The 25,641-nt window shown below is 36.5% G+C and overlaps 1 protein-coding gene across 8 annotated transcripts in view; it reads right to left on the bottom strand.

Annotated features, from left to right (window-relative positions):
- Positions 1 to 25,641, bottom strand: part of RIC8B (RIC8 guanine nucleotide exchange factor B) — a 107,981-nt gene that overhangs the window by 7,798 nt on the left and 74,542 nt on the right. For 2 of the 8 annotated variants that reach the window (XR_014023961.1, XR_014023963.1), the window contains 4 exons: positions 19,530 to 19,674; positions 7,848 to 7,967; positions 4,436 to 4,519; positions 153 to 291 (listed from right to left, as the gene is read on the bottom strand). Coding sequence is in view for 4 of the 8 variants with exons in the window: in XM_081309321.1 (XP_081165447.1) it covers positions 7,848 to 7,967; positions 19,530 to 19,674 (265 nt within the window). In the remaining 4 variants the exon portion in view is untranslated. The remainder of the gene's footprint in view (positions 1 to 152; positions 292 to 4,435; positions 4,520 to 7,847; positions 7,968 to 19,529; positions 19,675 to 25,641) is intronic. The other 6 variants (XM_081309321.1, XM_081309322.1, XM_081309323.1 and 3 more) reach the window with 4 other exon arrangements.

Genomic DNA, 25,641 nt, shown 5'->3' with positions numbered 1-25,641 from the left:
AGAATACTCTTGCCCACGGCACGTTTTTGTGCAATACAAACAAAGCATTCAATTCAAGTGTACTTGCTGAAAAACAGGACATAATTAAGCAGTTGGTAAAATGCATTCTTGTTTCCCACTTGCAGATCTCCCAAGAGTCCCTTCGAATTTACCTATACGAGTTTCAGCTTCCCGCTTGCCACTTAGCTTGATAACGACTCAAAAATCATTCCCTTGTTTTCAAGGGCTCTTCTTTCTTGTCTGCTCTGTGTACTACAGGGCAGTATTGACACATGGAATTAATGACAGGGTCTGTAATGAAACAACAGTCATGCAAACACCAGTCTGCTCTTTTGATAAAACAGCATGTTAGAGACCTATTCACCTCCCTCTAATTGAGTACTGAATAATCGTTCCGATCCTTTTATGTAACATATTTTGTTCTATGATTAGAAAAGAAGAAAAGTGTGTGTAGGGGGAATCTATGAGGCATTGCTTCCTTCAATCACCCCTGATTAATTCTCCGTTTTTAATGAGGGTGGCTGCTATTTAGGCAGGTTCTGTTACATACTTGTTTTGTTGACTTCTGAACAATATATAACAAAACCCAAGACAAGATAATTGGGAACCATTTATTTGGCTCAGAGATTCCTGCTCTTAATGTAAGGTTGGCTTGGAAAAAAGGACCCTGACATTTTAAATTACGCATTTCATATTTAATTCCTTTTCACATTTGAAAGATGGGATGAAAAACTAGTATATAAATAAGCATTTTCATTAACACAGAGCTCTTCTAAGAATGTCTGCTAGAATGGAGCATGTGAGGTCTGGAGAAAGCAGCTCTATAGTCTTAGTTATAATTCCAAGTCTAGGACACTGCTTATGATCCACTGCAGTGCAATAGATTTTCAATAAGCTGTGACTTAGTATAGGTGTTTTTAACCCCTTTTTCTCACAGGAATTATATAACCTTTGAGACTGGTTATCATGCTCAATTGGATACTGTGAAAGTATCCTTTGGGCTTGGACCCTGACCCTCTTTCATCTAGTGGCTTCTGAGTGCTGACCAGTTCTATGATCTTTTACTAAGTTTTTAACACAGTAGGAAGGAGGGTATGGTAAATATGAGGTCTTCAGGCTGCATCTTTCATAAATGATTCTGAGTGTCTCTCCTTATCTCTCACCACCATGCTTTGAGATTAGGTACTGCTGGGAAAGTAAAATATTATTCCCAAGACAACTAAATATGGTATACTGCTCATATCACCATGTCAACTGACTTTGTAAAGGTAATTGGGATGTCTAAAAGTTAGGTTTTATTAGTGTAATAACATGTAAGAATGTTAGAATACTCATTATTCGTTTTTCTCTTTAAAATAATAAAAAAAAACAAAACCTTGTATTAACAGAATCAGAAATGTTATGGTTTCCCTCATATAATATAAAGTATTTCTTGGGCACGTGATCTAATCTTTGATAAGAGCTCAGCTATGGGATGAAAAGCAGCTTGCATGATGCTTGTGTTTTCCACATCTTAATTTTCTTCCAAGGTAGACATTTGTGCTTACTATTGGTCTTTTGTGCTCCACATTTGTTTAAAATTTATTAGTTTTATTTAAAAATAATCAGACTGACAATCTTTTGAGAGCTGTTGGTAAGTTTGCAAAACAGTATAATATCTGGAGTCTGAAGACCGAGAACCAAGTCCTGGTAGGTGTCCTTAACTAGATACCTGATCTGGGTTCATTTATTTAATCTTTGATACATTTACTTCTTAATAAAATACCTCTTAATAAAATACTCTATTTTAATGATCAATGGAGATAATATATATGGAAGCACTTTTTACAGTTAAGCACTATGTAAATATTAGTGTTTTATTATTGCTCTCATTTCTGTTAGAAGATTGCATGCAAAGCTTCTAAAAATTTGCTGCCCACCTCATATTAAACAGCATGGTTAAGAAAATACAGAGAAAGATTTTAGGAACAGTGCTAGAAGAATAAAATTCAGTTTTATCCTTAGGTGATGGTGTTCTTTATTATTTCTTGGTGATCTACTCAGAACTTTTCTACCCTATAGTCCAAATTGACAAAATAAACATGAAGCAGTCAGCATGCTAACTGACACTGTTGGAAAAAAAAAGAAGTCCTTTTTATGCTCTTCCCAATTAGGAATGCTTAAAAGTTAAAAAACCTTAACTTATAAACAGCTAGTGGAGATTATTCTTATTTTATCCGTTTCTAAGGGTCAAAAGCCATTTCAGCTAGTGCTTTAACCAAGAACTCCAAGTAGTCATTCCTGTTATAGATCTAAAAGACACTGACTACCTAGAGGGAATATGGAGGCTACCTCATACCACAGGGAATATGGCCCCCTACTCAGGTATCATACCACTGGAAAGGTCCTCTATAACCTAATGATAGAACTACTGAGTTTCTCAAATTAATCCTCCCTTGCCCCTGTATATTATTAATTTAACTGGATCCAAGTCCCAGTAATTGAATTTCCAAGCAACCTTACAGTATATTTTAATGATGGAGAGCAATGCTAATAAAAATAAAATACAAGACAATGTAAGCTATATATGTAATATTGATATTCTAGTAGCCACATTGAAAAAAATAGTTAAAATTTGCTGTTTAATGTATCTTACTTAACTCAGTAGATCAAAAATATAATTTTGACAGGTAATCCATATTAAACAATTAGTAAGATGTTTAACATTCTTTGTTTTTTTTTATAATTATTAAGTCTTTGAAACCCAGTGAGTATTTTACATTTAGAGGTCATCCCAATTTGGACTAACCACATTTCAAGTGCTCAACAGTCATGTAAGGCTAATGGTTACCGTACTGGAGAGTGCAGATCTGAAGGATATTCTGATGGAACCAATTAGATCTTTATACATTAATACCTACAACAGTTTTTACAGTGCTTTAAGAATTGGATCATGTTTCTGAAATATATCTGAAAAACATTTTCTTGACTAACTCATCACAAGATAGATGTAATCATAGTTGTTGATATTTAGTTAAGAAGAATAAAATATTTTTAAGGAAAAACTACATAGCTGTTACATTTCAGTCCTAAATTACTCTCAGCCTTAGTAGTTTTAAAAATGACCTTTGAAATAAAGGAATTTTTAAATATTTGGCACTTGCATTTATTAAGAAAGCCACATCCAAATATCATTATGGCTGGCAAAATAATAAAATTTTTTGAAAAACTACAAATTTTTGGCTAAGTGAGTTGATGGGAAAAAGAAGAAATGGTAGGACAATAATTTATTTATATACATATAAATTTTAAAACAGATTTTAATGGTAGAACATAAAAGCAAACAGGCAATGTACCTTGTTAAACAGTGATAGAGGGAGGGTGGAGTGGAGGATTAATCAATTCTGGCATCAATTAAGGATTTAAAAATTCAAAAACAAAACTGTTACTTGGAATATCATTCCCTTGGTTAATTTAAACTTATGTTAATGGATGTTCTCTGCCCTTTTCTGGAGCAGGCATCATCACATGTGAGGAGCCTGGTGCATCCAAGCAGATGCAATGCTCTCAGGCACACTGGGCTTGTTTTCACACAATCAACATTCTCATCTCTAGTAGGGCTTTTACCATTGAGCTACATCCCCAGTTCTTTTTATTTTTTAATTTGAGACAGGGTCTTGCCAAGTTGCTGAGGCTGGCCTTGAACATGTGATCCTCCTGCATCAGCCTCCCAAGCTGCTGGGATTACAGGCATATGCTACCTGTAGGCTTTAATTCTTATGTTTGATAAACATTTTAATTATCATTCCATGGTAAAGAAATTATGCACTAAATATTTAAACTGGCTAGTCATGGTCTACAGTGCTTTGTAGAATTCTCTTTCTGCCTTGACTTTTATCAAGTCTGGATAAGAAATGGAACTGACAAAATGAGCTTCAAAGTCTTAAACCATGTAGGCTATTTTATAGAGCAAGAAACCTGACCTTCATATTTGGGGACCACCTGTTTCATCATTTCATCATCATGCACTGGAGAAACCAAAGGTTCAAGGCACTATATTATAGCTAGATATGAAGGGAATTATAGGGTTCAGGTGATTCTCCAACTCTGAAGACCTCCAGGTATACTGCCAATTCCTATACAAGGGTTTATATAAACATCTGTTACAGAGATAATCCTTATACTAAAGAAATACAAAATCACTTAAAATACTACTAAATCATTTGGTATTCAATGGAAAGAAAATATATGAGCACTAATCTCTCCACTGTCTTTGGAAGTCTAGCTGAGATAAAGATGCTAAGGTGGTGAGCTCCTTGAGACAGTGGCTAAGTCCAGCATGGGGGAAAAATTGAAATGTAGTTTTAAGCTTTACATTGGTGGTTTTACACTTTTTAATAGTGAATAACATCTATACCCTACACCAGGCTCAGTAACAGTACTTGGCATGACCAACCTTAGTCATCACTTTGGTAAGTGCTTTGGCACGGGCCATTGTTGCTAACCACCATCCTGGTGCAGGTCCTTCACATCTGCTCTCCTATGGATGGAAAAAAGGAAGTGTGTAGTGTCCATTCCTTGGCCACGTCACCTCCAACCCTATCCTTTACTCACATGCCTTTCAATTCAGGTGCAGGAGAAAATGATTTCATTTTGAGAAAGGAAGTTAATTAGACAAAGGTGAAGTACACTTTTAGCACAATAAAGGCTTGGTTGAATGCAGAACTTCCTAGAGTGACAGCTGAGGGAACTAACCAATAGTACAATGCTGAGAGAGTGATTAGGAAGTATTCTGGCAAACACTTCCTGTAACAGACAGACACAGTAACACAGTGGACAGAGCAAAGATCTTGAGTTCTAGAAAATGAAGTTCCTAGGCTCACTTTATTATGAAGCTAGAAAGATGTATGTGAAAGTGTTTTTGTAAACCGTCAAAAGGAAATGGATCATCATCAGTCAATAGCTTGGAAATGTTTTGGTCAATTCTTTGGTCCTTGCTTTCCCCAATGTTAAATCTGATAATATTCTGTATTAATCAAATCATGATAAAATAACCTGAGCTCTTTGGAAGAAAGATAAAGAATACAAATACCAAAGACTTATCTTACTAATGAGATTAAATTTTTCTTTACCTGCAATGAATAGTCATTTTTCCATTAAATCTCTCTTAAACTTCAATGATCAGCACAAATGCTACTACCTTCCTTGTGAAACACAACCTAAATCATCCAAACAGAATGAACTGCTCCTTTTCCTGGGTGCTTAAGTTCAACACAGACCTCATTTTGTCATTATTTTCTTCTACTTTGTATTCTAGAATAGATCACACTCTGTTAGGATGTGAGTTTTCTAAAGACAGAGACTGTCCCATTTACCTCTGCATCTCCCTTGGCTAGGTCCTAGCACAGTGTAGCAGAGTATCTGTTTAGTAAATGTTCCCTGAATTGTACTGAATTTAGTCTAGTTTGGCTTAATGACTTTTTTTAAACCTAAAAAAAAAAAAAAAGGTGAAAAGAGAGAAGAAACTTAAGACTAATGAAGAATACAGCACAACAAACGTGTAAGACGCATAAAGAATGGTTACATTCTTTGCATTCCTGCTTTGGAATGCCCACTACTTATCTTCATACAGTTTTGTCATTCACTATTATTAGAAGGAGCAAATGTTAGAAAGCACACAAAGGCAGACAATGTAAAAACCCACCACATATCATGCAAAAAGTGTACATGACTTAGGACTATTCAAGGTTGCTGTTTGCTTCAACTTTAATGGCAAAAATAGTACCATCAAAGCCTACACAAAACATATTTGCTTTGCTTTTTCATGCAAAAATCAGTACCACCTTCAAATTGAGTTGGGCATCCCTGGGTGCCTGCTGGTGAGTGTGCATCTTCTTTAAGGCATAGTTTAAATTAGATGGATGTTGAGTACTTCAGACTTAATGTTGGTGTATTTACTTATTGGTAGCTTCTAGAATATGTGATTCCACTGAGATTAAAAGAAGGACTTAGCACCTTTGTTTTCTGTGCCTGTAATTAGGATGCCTTATGAAATTGGTAGTGTATCTACTGATAAGCCAAGTTCCCAGATTATATTGCATTATCCTAGGCAGTTTTTTCCCCATCGTCTACTTTTCCTAGCTTGGATTTTATTCATTCAAGGTAGATGGGCCAGTTGAAGAGCACCTATGCTAACTTCTAAAAATTCATATTGTTGGTCAGAATATGAAATATTTAAGTGCTTCACTGTCCTAAAACACTAATAATACTCCACTTAGGTCTCTGTTAACAATTCCCCCTCTAGCTTCCACTACATGGGCTATGTTGGGTCTCCTCCTAACTTCTACTTCTACCCAAGTTTCATTAGTTACATCAGACTCTTCTGGAAGCAGCCAAGCGCATTCATATCTTATTTTTGTATAAATAAATTTTTAAAAAATGGTGCTGGGGATTAAACCCAGGGCCTTGTACATGCCAAGCATGTGCTCTACCCCTGAGCTACATCCTCAGCTACTGTATCTTATTTTTATATATTCATTTAGAACTTCTTATTCTGCCTTAAATAGGTTTGCCCTATCAATATCTTCTCTGTGACTATTAATTCCTTCAGGAAAAGAAAATGTCTATTCCATACAAAGGTATGAGAATATAATTGCAAACAGTTAAAAATGTCTTTTGAAGGTTGTGAGCACAGTTACCTGTAAGCTTTAACCTTCTTAGGAATGGATAGATATTTAAAAGCGGTAAGCTGGCAGTCCTTGAGTTGTAGTTACACTTTGTAGATAATGAAGTTACTTATTTCTAAACAACTTCTACCACATTATTGCATCATTTAAAAGCTCAGAGTGCAGTGTCAAAATACCCATACTTGTCATCCTTCCCACATCAGTCTCTTGTTCTTGCCTATTTCTACTCTAAGCCTCCTGCTCTACCCTTCACCTATGTTTGTTTCTTTGTTAGACCTTTCCTTTTCCCAGTTTGGCTTCACATTCAACTTGCTTTTTCTCTTGATTGAGGGATACTAGCTCTTTTTTTCATACCCCCCGCCCCCTGCACATAGCTACTATGAAAGAGGAGATGACCAGAAGAAATTCACCTGAAAATGGCAGATGCCACCAACACACAGAAGCACTCACTCAAGATGGCTTAAGGAGACAGTGACTCAATGTATGACTGGAAAATTAGAGCAATTCAGCCAAGTATGAAAGGATTTTTTTTTCAAATAACTCCTCCAAGATGACTCATTGCTGATTAGTATATATGTGGTTTAATTATTTTCAAAACTGGTTATTTTTTGGAAGGCAAGGAGACATGAAGCAAGAGGGGAAGGGCAGATTGTTTTTAGAACCTCTAATTAATACAAGTGCCTGCTTTCAGAAAATCCTTCATTTGAGCTATTTCTTTTCACTTTTTCCTATTGGATGCATTACATTTCAGAATTCTTGGTTTTAGCAGCAACCCAAAAAAGCAGAATTGCAAACTCGCACATCAAAAATGAAAGGGAAAGAAAAGCGCATAATGATTTGGAACAAAAACAAAAACAGGCTGAAACAAAAATACAAGAAGCAGCAAAATCATTGAACCTAACTCATAGCATCTTTTTGAAGACAGGGAGGTTAGTTGGTTAAATATTACAGTGATCTAATAGTTACTATCTTAGCTTATGTTTTAAGAAATGCACATCCAGAAGCGGCACATGTAGAAAAACCATGGTAGCCAAGAGGTGTCTGAACTACTGCTGCATGGGCCACCCTGTTTCAATCAGCATGGATTTCCAGAGTTGCTGTTCTATGGTAACTCTCAGTGAGAGAGACAAAGAAATAGAACATTTTTAGAAACCAAGCAAAAAATGGATGGGAATACAATACCTGGAAAGTTTATCAAGCATGTTGACAAGTTTCATGGCTTCATATTCTTTTTGTTCTTCTGTCATTTCATCTATGGGGTTTGGCATTGGTTCCTCTAAATGACCAGTGATAAGATTAATGCTACAAAAAGAAAAAAAAGTTATGCTGTATGTTTTAAAACTATGCTCTTTCTATACTTTTCTGGTCCAAGTTTTAAGTTATAATAAGAAAGAGTATAATAGCCAAAAAAATTGGCAATAATTTTGGTAGTAACTTTATGGTACAGAATTGCTGTAGTAATTTAAAAAAAAAACTGACTTCAACTAATTTGGGAAATGGGCTATAGTCATTGTTTAAAAAAAAAAAAAAAGAACAAGCAAACTTGACTTGCCAACTCTTATTTTAAAGGCATGGTTGCTTTTGAAAAATATAAAATTTGATTGGTGCCGTTGGATAAATATCCTTGGATGCACAGTTTATTCATTAATTATAAGGGTACTTCATAGAAGGTGAAATGAGGAAATCCATTTGTGATACAGCATAAAACAAACGTCAAAAAAAAAAACTGGAAAAATGATGACAGAGAGGCTGCAATCTGGAAATGAAAGCATGCCAATTTATAATCTCAGGAAATTAGTCCATTAGTGAGACCACAGAGGGCAATGAGTGTTTAAATAATAAAAGATAAAGCAGAAGAACAATTTTAATTAGACTTGATCTGACCTAGATAAAAAAAAAAAAAAAGAATAAAATCTAGCCAACCAAGAGTACCATCTTGGCTTTCTAGAAACAGATTTAATACAGTTCTTATATTGAATACTTGGCAAAAACTTTGTATGACATTTTAATACCAAATAAATTATTCTCTTAAATAAAAGCCATACTTCTTCTTTCTTTTTATTTTTTCCTGAGGTGGGGAAATAAAAGATAGACTTCCAAGGGGTGCTAAAGATCTGTAACTTAAAACATTTTTCTAGAGAAGCAGACAAGAGGTTACAAGATCTTATAATACAGCCAAGTGCAGACAATTGCTGTTGTTCTGACCGGGGACTGAACCCAGGGGTACTTCACCACTGAGCTACATCCTCAGTCCTTCTAATTTTTATTTTGATACAGGGTCTCACTACATTGCTGAGGCTGTTTTTTTTTTTTTTTAAATACCATTTATTTATTTGCTTGTTTGTTTATTTAATGTGGTGCTGAGGATTGAACCCAGTGCCTTGCATATGCTAGGCGAGTGCTCTACCGCTAAGCCACAATCCCAACCCCATCAAGCTGGTTTTGAACTTGTGATCCTTCCTACCTCAACCTCCAAAGTTGATCAAATGAAATATCGCTGCAAGTAGCAAACTGATAAACAAATTATTTTCTATAGTCTAGAAACACCAAAGTTTTCAGAGCCTTCATAATAAGCAAACGAATGAGCAAGTCAAGTATAAACCATGTGGAATGTCATAGACTGGGGTAAACTCAAGAACAGTGCCTGTCTAAATTTTAAAAGATATCATGTGGCCAAAACAAAGACATTGCAATCAACTGGATCCTGTGGTAGCCAGCATAAAGCCCCTGTTTGAGATTTCTGCTTGGACAAGTCACCTCCCTTCCTCACTTGAAGTAAGCCTAGCTCACTGGACACTTGTTATCTATTACCTTGGATTTCCTTTCTTTTTCTACATTCCTCAGATGCTACATAATACACGAATTTTGTTGGAAAACTCAATGCTCACCATTTTTGAAAACCAGAGTTAAAATCTGTGTTGCCGTTCTTACATAGGACATATATGTCTAGAGTTGTGGTTAAAAAACATGTTCCTTTTAGAACCTCAATATTTAATATAGAAAAAAACAGAATTGTTCAAGCAAAAGGGGGAATGGGGCAGCGGAGGAGATTGAGGCCTAGGGCCCCTAGTTTGTCCTCCACCTGCTTGCTTCCTTTTAAGGTACCCCCAGGGCTCTTTTAGGAATGCTGGGGCTTTGGGGAAACGTGAAATCCCCTCGGCTAGTTATTAATTCTTAGCTTTGCCAGATATACATTAGAATCACTTGGGAATTTCAAAGAACAAGTTTGAGCTTCACCTTAATCTGTGTGTGCATGTGTGTATATCAAAGTTTTCTAGGTAATTCCGATACACAATGAGGTTAGGAACCACTGGGCTACATTGTCTGTGTATACCCTCATGGTGTGCTACTAGTTCTTTTTTCGGGTGCCCATAAAAGAGGAAAAGGCCTCTAGTTAAAAGCCATCAACAAAAATGCTATTTCCCAAAAACTCAAGCAAGATTTTCGAGAACTATGGAGATATATCCAAATGGTACACTGAAAATACAACCTCCATCCATTATTTCCTCAGGCAAATGACAAGAAGTCATCTGTTTTCACTGGTTTCTCCCTTGCTACCTAATACATTAGAAAAATAAAACAAAACTTCCTTGTCTTATAAATAAATAAATGTACTTATTACATATACAGATCATCCCAAGCAGATGAAGAAAACCAGGTCTTGGAATAAAGTACAAGGAAAGGTAAATGTATTAACTATGGAGATCGTGCTCTTTTGCCACTTGAGAAAAGACTTCTCAAAATTTAATGGAGGTATGATTTGAAAAATCAAATTTGTTGACTATTTACTGTTTCAAATATGATATCAGCACAAAGAATCAGGAAAAACTTAGATTATCTGAGGGATGCACTGGTGAGCCCTGTGGTATTGTGGGCACCATAACACACAGTCAGATATGAATTCTTGGATGAGAACATGCTGATTCTTTTGTTGGTTTCTTAGTTTAGTGGAAATGATGACTGTTTTCTATAAGCTGACTTTAAGTCTCCCAACTGCTAAAACGACTTCATGGCTTGCTCTGAAATCCTTTGTAACTGCAGCTTAAACACATTGTATCAGAGCTTAAATTCATTCTTACAGAGTAAAATCGCATCCTCTATCTATGCAGTAAAACATTCCAAGCCCTCCAAAGTCACTCCAGGGATCCAAGTTTCACTTTTTCCTTTAAAAAGACAATGTACCCCCTTGATAGAAGAATATAAACAAAGCCATAGCCACTCTATTATAGGGAAACACCACTGTCTTGTAGCTGAAGGCAGATGGTTCTGTCTATCCTCCTGTCCCTTCCTCCTTCAAGCCAGAGTCTCTGGTAGTTTCCACACCAAGAAAAGGAAGAAAAAACATACAAAGGTCACCGTGACAACCATGATGTGTGGTTTCATAAAATAGATTATTTCAGTTGAACACTTCAGTTGAACACTGGCACCTTAACAACTTCCCATAGCAGTCTGGAATTTAACTTTGCAGGTTTCTCTACTAATCCTGGGGTTACTTTTATTTTATCCTAAGACTGAGTCTTGGACACAGACAATTAATGCTTTAAGGACACCAATTATGGTGGACATTTTATTGAGTTTATATTTATCATAATTTCTCCCACCTTGTCTTTACTCCCCTCTCCATCCTCCTAGCATTCCAATTCTATGATTATTAATGTCTCCCAACCAGGTGACAGGAAGCATCTAAACTCCTATCTTTGGACACTTCATCATGCATTTTTAAAATTATTATATTAAACCACTGGATGAACTGACAGCAGCTATGGGCCTAGAGACAAAAGGATTAAGACAAACTAAAAAGGTATGAGCAGATGAATACATGTGTAAAAGTTGAAATATATTTCAAGTCTTTCACTCTTTCTTCAAATTGTTTCCATTTTTGGTCAACAGCAACAGTACTAGGTCATTTAACAATAAAAAAGCCATTAAATGTTCCCTCAAAGGGATTGTGTTGAGCCTCAGTGATAAAGCACTTTGCCTAGCAAACTTGAGGCCCCGGGTTCCATTCCCAGCATTGGGGGAAAAATCCCCTTAGCTACATGAAAGTTAACTTCAACTTCTAAAGTGTGGCTTAAATTTTACTCAGAGCATTCTAGTAAAAGAAGCAGCTTTAAAGTCAAATCCCTACAGGGGCAAGGCAGGTAAGATGAAAGTGAAAGGGGAGGCTGTCAAAATAAAGGAAGCTGTGGCTGGGATGAAGGGGGCTGCAGCTACTCAATTCCAGCAGCTGGCTGTGACATGAGAGTGCAGGCCCTATCAGAACTGCCATTTTTTCCAACAAAGCTTGAAATCCACATTTTCATACGAAATATCTGAATTCTAAATGTTGGCAAATAAATAAATTATCCTAAGAAGCAATACGTAAAATAAAAAGCAAAAACAAAAACCACATAATCAACACTACATGAGTAAGCCAAACAAAACATGTTTATGTAAGCTAAATCCAGCCTAGGTGCCGATAATTTACAACTTTTAGGAAACAGATCAGAGCTTTTGGTAAGTGGCATTTTGTAAGCCCAGACCAGGGAAGAAGGGAGTAGGTGGGGTTGGAAAGGAGACAGTGTATGAGAATGATACTAAAAATGCCCATCCAGGACACTCCACAGCCTATTCCCCCTCGGAATAACAACACAACAAACATTTAACCATTTCTTGTTTTTCTTGAATTCCATACCCTGGCTACCACTCCTTAACTAGATGAGGGGCTTCATGAAGGTAGGAAACTAGATTGTCACAGAATCCTAATGCTGAGGAGGGGCTGACCAACTAAAAAAATAACTCAGAAAAATGAATTAATTCAACAAAAATTTGCTACTGTTTGCCAGGCATTATTCTGAGGAACAAAAACAGATGCAAACAAAATCCCCTATGGAGTTTATCTTCTAATGGAGGAAACAATAGATCTAAAGAATAAGGAAGCTTATGGCAGGAGGTGATAAGTGCTGTGAGAGAAGGAGCAACAGAGGCGTGGGGTGGCGGGGTCAAGGCAGGGGCACTACTACCCTGAATAAGAAGCTGATACCTGAGCACAGACTTGAAGGAGGGAAGGCAATCCAGTGACATTCCAGGAAGAAGGATCCTCAAGGCAACCCGCCTTGGGCAGGAGCATGTGTGGGGTGTTTAACAAATAGTGAAGAGCTCAAAGTGGTGAGGGCACAGCAAGAGAAAGCACAAGTATAAGCAGACTACAGCCAGAACTTTGGTTCTTAGTCACAGTAGGTACAGTCTGACATACATTTTCTAAGGACCACAAAGGACTACTGTGTTGAAAACAATGTCACAGATAGAATCAACAAGACCAGCGGGAGCTGGGGTGTAGCTCAAGTGGTAGAGCGCTTGCCTAGATATGTGTGAAGCCTTGGGTTCAACTCCTAGCACTGCAATCAAAAAACAAGCCAGCAGTGGTGCACACTGGGAAGGCTGAAGCAACAGGACCACAAGTTAGAGGCCAGCCTCAGCAATATAGTAAGATCCTGTCTCAAAACTTAAAAATAAAATAAAATAAAATAAGAAGGTCCAGGGATTTAGCACAGTGGTAGAGAGCCCCTGGGTTTTATACCTAGTACCAAACTAAACTATTCAAAAACCTAAGACCAATTAGAAGGTTATTAAGAAGACCCTGGAGAGTGACAAAATTTTAGTTTGGTAGCAGTGCTGGAAATAAGGGGTGACTAAATTCTGACTATGATGAACGTACAGCCAGAACTATCTGATAGATGTATGGGTACATTTACAGAATTTAAATGAATCAAATAGAACTTTGTGTTTTTAGGGATATCAGGGTGTATAAAGACCCATTTACTTTCTCTTGTTTTCTGTTTTGATTACATCAAAGTATAGGGAAGCTATAATGAAGGTAAAACTCATCTCCCTTTGAAGGACTTGGAGGCAGAATTTAGTAGCAGTTAAACCACAGTTCTGACTTCACACCTACTAGGATGGTTATTACTGAGAACACAAACTTACTTCCCTCCAGAAAACAGCAAATACTGTGAGGAAGCAGAAAAAAGAGAAGCCCTGAACTCTTGGAGGGAATGTAAAATGGTATGGCTGTTTCTTAAGAAATTAAGCATACAACTACCATGTGATCCAGCCATTCCTCTTTTGGGTACTGATCCAAAAGAAGTGAAAGCAGGGACCTGAATGGATACTGGTACACTCATGTTTAGCAGCATTATTCACCACAGTCAAAAGTTGAAAGCAACCCAAGTGTCTGCTGATGGATGAATGGATAAACACAATGTGGTATACACATAGAATAGAATACTATTCAGTCTTAAAATGAAAGGAAAATTTGACACACATTACAATATGAGTGAATCCTAAAGACATTATTCTAAGTTAGCTAGTCACAGAAGGACAAATATGATTCCATGTACATTAGGTCTCTAGATTTCAGAGAGACAGAGAGAGATGGTGGTTACCAGAGGCTAGAAGGTGGGAGAATGGGTACAGAACTTCACTGGGGAAGATGAAAAAGTTCTGGAGATGGACAGTGGTGATGGTTAGAAAATCTTATGTCATGTGTACTTTACCCCCAAATAAAAAGGCAAAGTAAAGAGAACAGTAAAATATACTCTGGCTACCTCAAAAAACAGCAGAATCCCTCAAACACAACAAGCTCTGGAGTCAGGCTAACGGACATGTATGGACTCTCTGCCTTGGGCAAGTTACTTGACTTCACTGAGCTCACCTGTAAAATGGGAATAACCCTACCTCAAAGAGTTGTGAAGATGAGATAATATTTGTGAAGTTCTTAGAACAGTGCTTGGCACAAGTTAAACACTCAATAAATACCAGCTATTATTATTTGCATAGTTGAGGCACTTTCTGAGAAATAAGAAACAAAGACCTCAGATGATCCAGGAAGTGATTTATTCTATTTAGTTATCATTATGGAGACATATGTATAATCTTTATTCACTAAAGAAACTACACAACTGTAGGGCATGGCTGCCCGCTTCCCAGTCTTGGGGCCGCACATGTGGCTGGGATGGCTCCTGGTGATCAGCCAGGAGGCAGTGCTGTGGGTGGTGACAGAAAAAGCGGACCACCTCCAGGATAGGTCCAGGACTCTTCCACTGCCCTCGTGGACAGCTCGTGCCTTCCCTTACGGACTATGGGATGGGTGTACACGTGAACTTGCTTCACCCCTCTGACCTTTATTCTGATTGGCTTCTGTGCAGTATATAAGCTGTATGTACTTCCTCAATAAACGATCCGTCTCCCTGGTGCCTCTGGTGCCTCTGATTGTCCCCCGGCAAGGGAGGGCTGGGTGCAGGCTGCCAGTCCTGTTCGGGGTGTGCTTTCCCCGCTTCTCCTGCTGGTGTGTGTGGGGGGCTAAAACCCCCAACACACGACAACTAGGGCTCTTGTGGAGTCTGATATAATTAAATTCACATATAAGATACTGTGAAGATAAACCAGTTCTTCAAAATGTTTCAAGTAATTTGAGCACTAGTGTATAAATGTTCACACTAATTCCACATTAAAGAAGTAGGATAAATTATGAAACCACATCCGAATCCAAGTCTTTGCATTAGATTAGCAATGGAAAGAACTAGGTAATATGGGTGTCAGATATTTATTATCAGATATTTATTAAATGTTTACCATGTATCAGCCACACAAACATAAATACTGAATACATTTACATGAATATCAATATGCAGGTATGCAAGAAAGAAAAGCTCCAAAATGTCTTTTTAAATTATAGTACTTTACGGGGCTGGGGTTGTGGCTCAGGATAAAGCGTCAGCCTAGTGCAAGTGAGGTATTGGTTTTGATCCTCAGTACCAATACAAATAAATAAAATAAAGGTATCGTGTCCATCTACAACTTAAAAATTTTTAAAAAAATTATAGTACTTTAAAAATGTTTCCTATTAGGCTATTTGATTAAGAGTGCTATCCTTGCCATAAAGGGCAGAAAACTGATGGTTGTGAATCTACATAAAATGAAAACTGGAGCAAAGTTCAGCACTGTAGTTCGGCTAACACATCTGGTTAATGATGATCATTAACCCAAATTATAATACAAAAGAAAACAGCTCAAATTTGAAATTACAAAATTGATATTATTGTAATAATCACAAAGGCTGGCAAACTTTTAGAACTGGTGTGCATGGCAGAAATAGTCATAATTTCATTTTCAACTCTGGTCTTTCAGTGATCTGAATTTAGATGTGCTTCATGAATGCTTTCAGTAATAAATCCCAGTTCCTAGAGATGCTAATTAAATCCCATTATATATCAATTATACCATCACAACCCAAACTGGACAGAGAGAAAAATCATGGTTTTTGATTTACTTACTTCAAGAAAACTAAAAACAAAGAAATTATTTATATAGCCCAAATATAATGAGACAACTATATTAGAACTTGACTTAAGCAGCATAACAAAATTTTGACAATTAAAAGGAAAAAAAAGTATCTTGCCTTATGCTTAAGAAACCATCTGTATAGCTACTGCCATAGCTACAGCTGTGATAAATATAGTTAAGAAGTGCCCCTGAATTTGCTCAATAAAAAGATTTTAAGCTTTGGATGTAAGTATGATCTAATGTGGAGTTTGAATATCTGAGGTATCCTAAAGAGTCTGCCCACTTTTCCTTCAATAAACAAATCTCTTTTACACCTCAGAGATATGTACCCTCTTGCCTTTATGTCTTCCATAAAGACATCTCTTTACACCTCAGACACCTGTGTTACCTAGTCTGAAAGCCACTGTTCTAAAATGAGCCAAATGTCATTAAACACACATTCAATTAATGTTTAGAATAATGTAAAACCATGTCAGCCAGAAGGTAATGTTATGTCATGCTTTTATTTTTTCTATACAGCTAAGGGGTCTCCATGCGCAGAGACATAGAAGAAATAGGTATAAAAGTTAGAATTTGGACATTTGGTTGCCCTTTGATAAAGGATCAAACTTCACTGGAAAGTGTTAACAAACCTGGCTAGACATACACCAAAAACCTACGTGGCTCGTAATTTAATTCTATGAGTATATTTTGTCTAAATGTGCAAATTGCAGAAAGTCATTTCCAGTCCATTAAATACATTTATTTTGACACAAAAAGAATTGCTGTGATATTAACTGTCTCCCATAGCCTGAATGTAAGCTCCATGCAATTCTGGGCTTCAGATTCCAATAAAGGATTACAGGTTACCTTGGTGCATTAATCAGAATCCACTTACATTTTTGACCACAGGACTAGGGCCAACTGAAGAATAATTTCTTTGCTTCTGCCAATACTAGCAACTGTTGTGAATAAATGCATCATAAGAAAAGCAAACTAGATCTTGGGAACTCTGACTGGTGAAGGGTAATCAGGGGGTAGGAGAATAAGTAATCCTTTCAGATGCCGACTTTTTAAGCTTGACTAGATTAGTAAAAGTTTTCGTAACAAGTTCTTTGAGCTCTGTAGACCGCTCCCTAGAGTACAAAAGTCATCTTGCTTACAAAGTACTCTGTTTGCCACCACTTTTACAAGGACCATTTGAAGAATTAACACATTAAAGGTCCCACCACACTTTTCATCTTAAAGAAGAATGATTTAAGAGAAAAATAGATGCAAATCTATCTGAAGGGAGAAGATGTGATGCCTCTTGGAAAACATTTATATTTGTAATAATCAATATTTAAGAGACACAATATTTGACAATGGTGATCATTCTGATCATACTATTACACTACTCCTGTGAACCGCATAAGCCAAGTTCAAAGGCTAAAAATGATTTCAGTTAAGATGTAAAGCTCAAGTATAGAGTCTTCCTGTGACATAGCCAAAACATTAACAATATCAGACACCACAGTTACTGATTTAGACAAAAGGTGCTCTAATGAAATCCTCTATGTAACAATTCTATTTCTTATACTCTTAGGAGAGACCCCAGTGTTCCTGTATGCTCTCTGAGCTCCTTCTTATTACAGTAGCATTCTGATACTTGCTAAGCATATGATCATTAGCATTATAAAAGACATCCACCAAATAAAATGGATAATATACACTGAGATGCAAAAATATGAGCCATCCATGCGTACCTCTTGAGTTTTCTGCCTTAATTGATTGTCCATATTCCCTGGGAATCAATGAATGCCTAATGTAATCTCCACCTTCATTTTAAAATGAGATGTTTAGATGGATGTGGTGGCATACACCTATAATCTCAGATACTCAGGAGGCTGAGGCCAAAGGATTGCTGGGACTCATGGGTTTGAGTTTGTTCTCATAGTGAGACCCCCATCTCAGAAAAAAAAGTGGCAGTGGGGGTCAGGAAAGTGAGACTTTTCAAGTAGGGTATTTTTACATGTCAAATGAAGAGATATAAATTAATATGGAAAAACAATTAATGGAATGGGAAAACCAAGAGCTAATAAGACTAACTTAGCATGATGACTTAGAGAAAGAAAGAATATGATTTCTCTATTTGAATTTGTAATACTTGACAGAAATGCCCAATCTATAATATCTAAATAGTGGTAGTCTTTTTTTTTTTTTTTAAGAGAGAGGGAGAGAGAGAGAGAGAGAGAGAATTTTTAATATTTATTTTTTCAGTTATTGGCGGACACAACATCTTTGTATGTGGTGCTGAGGATCGAACCCGGGCCGCACACATGCCAGGCGAGTGCGCTACCGCTTGAGCCACATCCCCAGCCCAATAGTGGTAGTCTTAAGAACATACTATTTACAGTCACTGCTAGCTTCCCCTGTCCAAAAAGCTTTTTTTTCCTAAGACACATTCTATAAGACCCTAAAGAGTCTAATAGATAACACAAGGAATGCTGAAAGCAACACTACCTACTCAGACCTATTTTGCCAAGAAATAGGCCATTTATCTTATTGAGGACCTGTCATTTCTTTCCTCTTCTGAAACTATGTTACTTTTATGTCAACAGGGCATAATTTGTACATTAAAAAAAAACCCCAAAACCCCAAAACCAAAACTCCCCTAAAACCAAATTTTCAGATTATGATTGTCTATCCTTGATCACTTCATACTACAAAAGACTATCAATAGAAAACAGAGCACCTCAACATTACTGATAATGCCAAAAGGGAAGGGAATACCTTTTTAATGTTTTGTAATGGAATCCAGCAAAAACTGCTCAAATAATTACTAATGAATAGAAACTAAGAAATTTACTTGAGATGGAGGTTGACGGGGAATGAAAAGGATGGGGAGAGAGCAGAAGGAAGGATAGGTGGTTTGTCTTGGAGTTTGGCGGGGCAGAGAATTAGTGATTTTAATTTGTAAGCACTGACTCTGACTTCATAGTTTCAGATTTGCCTTTTTAGTGCACTGACTTAACTTGTTAAAAAATGATCCATAGTGTATGTTTGATTAGAATTCAATGTGGAGCCAGACTTCTTCCTTTGTTGCATTATTTTTTTGACTTGTAAGAGTTTTTATGTAAGGGAGTTGATCATAATGTATGAAACTTAACATTTAGAGTTCTGAGAAAGACCAAAATATCAAATAACCAAGTTAAATTTGGTCTTGGTTAGAACATATAAAATCTCTTATGGAAAAGAAGGAAAACAGTAAGCAGTAATGTTTTTAGTAGATGATAGACTTCTAAAATCACCAGCTCTCTTAGTACTTGAGAGAAGATAATGAACATGTTGAAAACATCATGCAACTGAACATTTCTTGCAATATTATCCTTCCTCAATCACTTAAAGTCATTCTCTAAGGCACTCGCTATAAAACTGCCTCAAAAAACACCATTAAAAGGAAAGGTTCCAAATCCACAAGAGAAAAGAAACACTGGAAAATGAAAGACAAAGGAAGTGAAAGGCAAATAACCAACTGATAGGCACAGCAATAGTTAGGTGAAAAGAAACTTGATACTATACTTTGGTTTTGCATTTTTGTATTCTTCAGTGTCTGTATCCTCGTCCTCTGAGTACCAATTATCTCCTCTTCCTCCAGCCAAGAGGCCCCTGGCCGCCAACAGTCCTGCAGCATTCCCATAGCCAGTATATTTCAGCAGGCTATCCACTGCAAAACAGAACAGGGTTTTAGACAGGAGTTTATGGGTGCTTACCATCATCATCAACCACTCACACCCAATGTAGGGAGGGAGGTGTGTGGAAGTGGTTATGCCGAATTTTCAACAAATTGTTTTATATGTTTTGAGGACTAAGAGCCTTTTTTTTCAGAAAAAGAAACTTAACAGCTGATCCAAACACACTTTTGGCAGAAGTGGGGCCTCTGTGACTGCTAGGTCACTGGTAAGGATCATGTTGCAATAATAAAGTTTCTGATCTTAAATCTTACATTTCTAAAATTCAGTTTAAGAGAAATCATAAGAAACTAGAAATAATAAAGGTCAAATTTGGATTTTACCAATATGGTATGTAATGTATTCTTTGTAAGAATAGGAGGTAAAAGGTGTAAGAAATAAGAAAATTAAGGATATTAGTAAATAAGTTAATCTAATATACTACTCTAAAAAAAAAAAAAGCAACAATATGTAAACACAAGTAGCCCAATGAGAAGATAGGTCCAGAGCTAGACAGACAAGGTTCCAATTAGGACTCTACCACTTAGTTGACCTTGGGTAAGAGATCCTGCAACCACCCCACTTTTCAAATCTGTAGGAGTGAAATAATAACCATCTACTCCACAAGTTAATACCTGTAAGGAATTTAGCAAAGCATCTGGTTAAATTCATTCTTTTTCTCTAGTAATACTGGGTAAAAGAATTATTTCAGGAACACCTCCCCCCAAAAAAAACCCAAAACAAAAAAACACCCAATGACTCTCAGTGGATGCTGGATAGGATTACATCAGAATTTAAAACGCATCATGTAACCTGAAAGCCCTCTGAATAAATCTGATATGCCTCATCTTGTGACAGTGGGTCCCCAAGATAAAGTGATTTAGATAAATTAGTGAATTATTAAACTAGGGGAAGAAATCAAAATTCGGTGTATATAGGTATTTTTAATATTCTTGGAGGTCAGACATGAACTTAATGCATGTTCAGATACAAAGCCATTGATGATGTAGACCACAGATTTAAACCAACATAGCACTGATGCTCTCACTGGAAGCATTGCTGATAAGGCTTATTTTCATTTTTTTTTGTGTGTGTGTGCTGATCCCAAGGCTGTGTGTATGTTAAACACGTGCTCTATCACTGAGCTACACTCCAGCCACAGTCTTACTATTTTTTTCCCCAGGCTCATTATTATTTAAATAAATAAGGATATTTAATGCTTCCGTAAAAATAATATTCACTGAAATCATTAAAGTCTAAATTGTGGCAACACAAATAAATGGTTTAAATGAATATACTTAAAAACTAACAGCAATTTAAAATGACACATAGCATTTAGCTAAGGATTAAAATAGTTTAAGAACACAAACATGATGAAAGTCCAAACAGACTAAACAAAAGTAAATATAATTCCAAATAACTGCTTTTTTATACAGAAAATCCTTCTGAAAGCCAGTTAATAGTAAAAATGCCTGACATTTTAGTGAAAATATTTATTGATCTTTCACTGGAGCAAACATGTGCCAACTCTGTGATAGGCAGTGTGGGTTACAAAGATGATTTAAGACACACTTTGCCTTCAAAACAGTTAAGGCCGCAGCCAATAGTTTTAAATGCAAATGAACTTTTGTTAAAGAGATAAAATATTTGAAAGTGGGGGTGAGAGAGAGGGAGAAAAATGGAATGCAAAATTCTCAATGAGAAGCACTGATGGAGTGTTTGACGTTATTTTTTAGTCTATTTTTGAATAAACTATATAATATCCTATTTGATATTGGGAAATAGAAAAGGAAAAATGACTGACCTTGGATATTCAGGTAAGCTGCTAAGACAAAGAAAAGATTTTCTGGTGGTCCTAAATGTACTCTCTTACACACACACACACACACACACACACACAATTTATTCTTTGTCATAATAATTATCCATATAGTTATATAAAAATGTTACCGAAATGAAATAATTCAGCATTTAGGCAGAAAGTAGCATTTCACTACTCTTTTACCAGGATGCTAGAGGGTATTCTACGAACAGAGGCGAGCAACCAGGGCAGCACAGTGAGAGCTACACAGGTAGTCAAGAAGAAAAGAGTGGCAAAACCAATCTCCCCAGATACCATTCTCCTTTCTCTGTATAGATCTTTTTCTTTCTGGTCAAATACTGCAACTTTTAGATATCCATACTAGTAGTTTTCTCTACCTAGTGTCTTTATTCCAGAGTTGCATTTCTCTATTCCTTATTCCACATAACTGCCCAAGACATCTTTGTAAAGCATGATTCCTTCCATTACGGGCTAAACTCAAATTCCAAAACAGGGTCTAAAGGGCTCTTCATTTGGTGGCCTTTGCCTCTTTTCCAAATTCATCTCGTATACTGTGGACTTCTCACAACTTGAACTAGTTCCCCACCTCCCTGAATCTACTAGTTATTTTCCATTTCTTTGTATTCTTTTGCAAAGACATTCTCTTTCACACTCCCTAATCATTCCCTCAGTCAGGCTACCATGTTACCTGGCACATTTCTCTCTTAGGGAACTTACTACAGTATAATGAAATTATTATTTTTTTATATGGAGAAATACACAGGATGGCATACGTTCTAGACTGGATTTATAGAGAGCACAAATACTGCTCTTTGATTAAACATTTATGGGGCATTCACTTTCTGTAAGGTTCTTTGTTAAGCATGGTGGGATCCAGAGATGAGTACAATATGATCTCTAACTTAAAGAGACTTAAATGTCTAGAATTCAAGCTCAACCAATAAAGAGTGACAACATGGCAAATGTCAAAAGTTTTAAAAACATAAATAAATAAAACTACCATAAAGGAAAGAATGATTTACTTTGCTTGTGATGGTCAAAGAAGTCTTAAGAGATGAGGCTCAAGCTGATCTTCAAGGACACCCCATGATAAAGTTCACCCCTCAATAACAAAAATGGGAAGGCATCCCATGAATAAATAAGGCATTTAGTATGATTAAGCAGAAACAGCTGTAAAATACACTATATAGGTAAACCATGATTTGGATTTTACTATGCCGGTGACAGGAAATCATTTGAAGTTTTACATGAGGGGATGACAAGATTATATCTGTTGATTATATCAGTCCCTCTGTTAGCTATGTAAAAGATAAAATGAAGAAAACCTGACTAGCAACAGATTTACTTAAATAGTTTAAGAAAATAATTTTAAGGGCCTGTACCAAGGTAGTGGTGTGGGAACAGAAAGAAGGGGAATAAATAAAAGAGGTATTTAGGAGGTAAAATATATATGATGTGATTATTAATCTGCAGGTAAAGAAGAAATTTGGGGTAATCCTGGCTTTTTGCCTTTAGCGATTAAATAGAAAATGTGACTTTCACAGAAAAAGTGACCAAAGGATAAAGAAAATGTTGGGGAGAATGGTAATGGAGATAATGAACTCAACTTTAGACATTAGTTGAAGTCACCTGTGAGAAACTCAAGTGCAGTTGTCAATGAGCAGGTAGATAAATATGACAGGTTCAGGAAAAAGGTTGGGGCTGGAGATAGAGATTTGGGAAGCTACTCAGCAAAAAGGCTGAAGCAAAAGCCAAGGGAGAGAATGAGATTACTCAGGGAGCAAAATAAAGTGAGAATGAGGCCAGAAGATGATTGTAAAGAGCACTAGGAATTAAATATGGAAAAGACAGGAATCAGCAAGAGAGACTGAAAAAAAAAAAAAAAAGAAAAGAAATGGGGGGGGGTCAATAGATACTCTAGAAGTGTGTGGTAGCACAGAAACAATACAAGTTGTCAGCATTGTCAACTGTTGAAGAGTTATAGGCAGATATAAAGATGACCTTAGAAATTGCTGGCTTTTACCAAGTTGAAGACTGAGTAAGGAAACTGAAAAGAAAAACAGATAAGTCTTACAAGATGCCAAAATCTGAAGGACAATGATATGTATGTATATAGTTTGAGGAAAGCACATGGGGAGAATAAAGGAAAAAAAAAAGTATAGAGTAAAAACTGATGAAGCAAAGCTTCTGCAAAGACAGGAAGAGAAAAGATCAACAGGAAGAGAGAATGTTTAGCTACAAGCTAGACACCTATTCCTCTGAGACTTAAGTGGAGATTAAAGTAAATTGGTAAGTGTGGAGGGCTACATGCTGAGGGAGTTCAAGTCTAATCTCTGAGCAAATATGTTAAAGGGGCGGGGGGAGAACCCCACCAAAGTAGGAGACTATTTTCACAAATTATTTTCTTTTGATTAAACTACATAAAATCTATCTTTAGGTTCCCTGTAGAAAGAACCCAATTTGCAGAGTGATCCTAAAAGTTTAGTTATGGCAGGGTAAAGAGAACAAATTGGTGGCACAAGCACAAAGTTAGCCTTTTGGCCACTATCAGCTGGAGATGCCACTTTGCTTGGCACAGATGAGTATTTAAGACACCTGGAATGTTCCTTTTGTGCCTAATCTTCCATAAGATTTTGCATGCTGTATCTCATCTTATTTTAATTTCCTTCTTTACTTCTATTCTCTGTGTTCCTAACCCAATTTGCTTATGCTTACAGTCTCTACCTTGCCGTCTGAGCTTTGAGCATTGATCAAAGTACCTTCCTTCACTTTCAAACTTAGCTATGCCTATCCTAAAGAGGAAAGCTCAGTTACTCTGACAAATTATTTGAAATCTATTTCATTTTGATAGTCTCTCCAAACCCAACTTCCAAAAATCTGATGACTTAAATTGAAGGTAGACTCTTTTTTTTTTGGCCCAAAGTTTTACATTTGAATTAGCTGACATTTAGAAACAGATTTTATGTAACAATCCAGTGTTCCAGTTTCTCTTGAAAAACTTGGAAGATCTGGTAACACATCTGATTGTTCATGGTAACAGTAAGTTGAAGTTGAACTGCAACATCCCTTTTCCAACCCCCTAGTGTCCCCACTGTCTCTCCAATAGTGAGTTGCTGGAAAGTATCAGTTTTTATTCATCATCTTATATCTAGTCTACCTGGTTAACTTTTTTCTTTTTAATTTTTTTTTGTAATTGTAGATGGACAAATGGACAGAATGCCTTTATTTTATTTTTATGTGGTGCTGAGGTTTGCACTCAATGTCTCACACATGAGAGGCAAGCGCTCTGCCACTGAGCTACAGCCCCAGCTCCCAACTGGTTTACTTTTATCACTAGCCTAGCTGCTATAGGCATTTGAGTCTGTGACTCCTTAGGGCAGACCCGTTTATCTTATGTATCTCAAAAATCCCATGGTTTAGCTCAATGACTGGATTTTTATTCCAAAATAATACATCTATACACCTGTGCTAATGTGGATTTGCTTTTGGGCTCAAAGTCACAACTACAAAATACTGGGTCCATAAGGGAATAAAGCCAACCATTTCAAATGGAAGAAAAATTTACAATAAATGAATATACCACATGTGCTACAACACTAACTCATCAGTAAGGTGATTATAGTTAGATATATATTTAGTTATGCATTTAGCTAATGCAATATTTAGACATAATAATTGTAGGAGAAACACACTTCATTTTAGTCTTTAAAAAAATTTTTTTTATAAAGAATATAAGGGATACATGTTCCTTGTAGAAAAATTATAATACAGAGAACTAAAAAAGAAAAAACCCACCAGTAATCTTACTACTCAGAGGTAACAATATCAATAATAAAATATTATCACATCATATTAATTATAATATCTTGACAAACCTTATTATTTATTCTTATTGTGGCACTGGGGATTGGACCCAGGGACACTCTACCCCTGAACTACATTCCCCAGCCCTTTTTTATTTTGAGACAGGGTCTCACTATTTTGCCCAGGCTGGCTTCGAACTTATGTTCCCTGCCTCAGGCTCCTCAATCATATTGATTATAGGCATGCACCACCAGGTCTGACTTTGACAAACCTTTTTCAATTAACAGGTACATATACAAGTACTTTAGATTTATGTACATACACATACTTAAAAAAC

The sequence above is a fragment of the Spermophilus citellus genome (assembly GCF_964194105.1).
Source record: "Spermophilus citellus genome assembly, chromosome: 10".
In the NCBI taxonomy this organism is placed as follows: Eukaryota; Metazoa; Chordata; class Mammalia; order Rodentia; family Sciuridae; genus Spermophilus; species Spermophilus citellus.
Note: the sequence above shows the minus strand (reverse complement) of the source record. Positions and strands in the feature narration are given on the sequence as shown.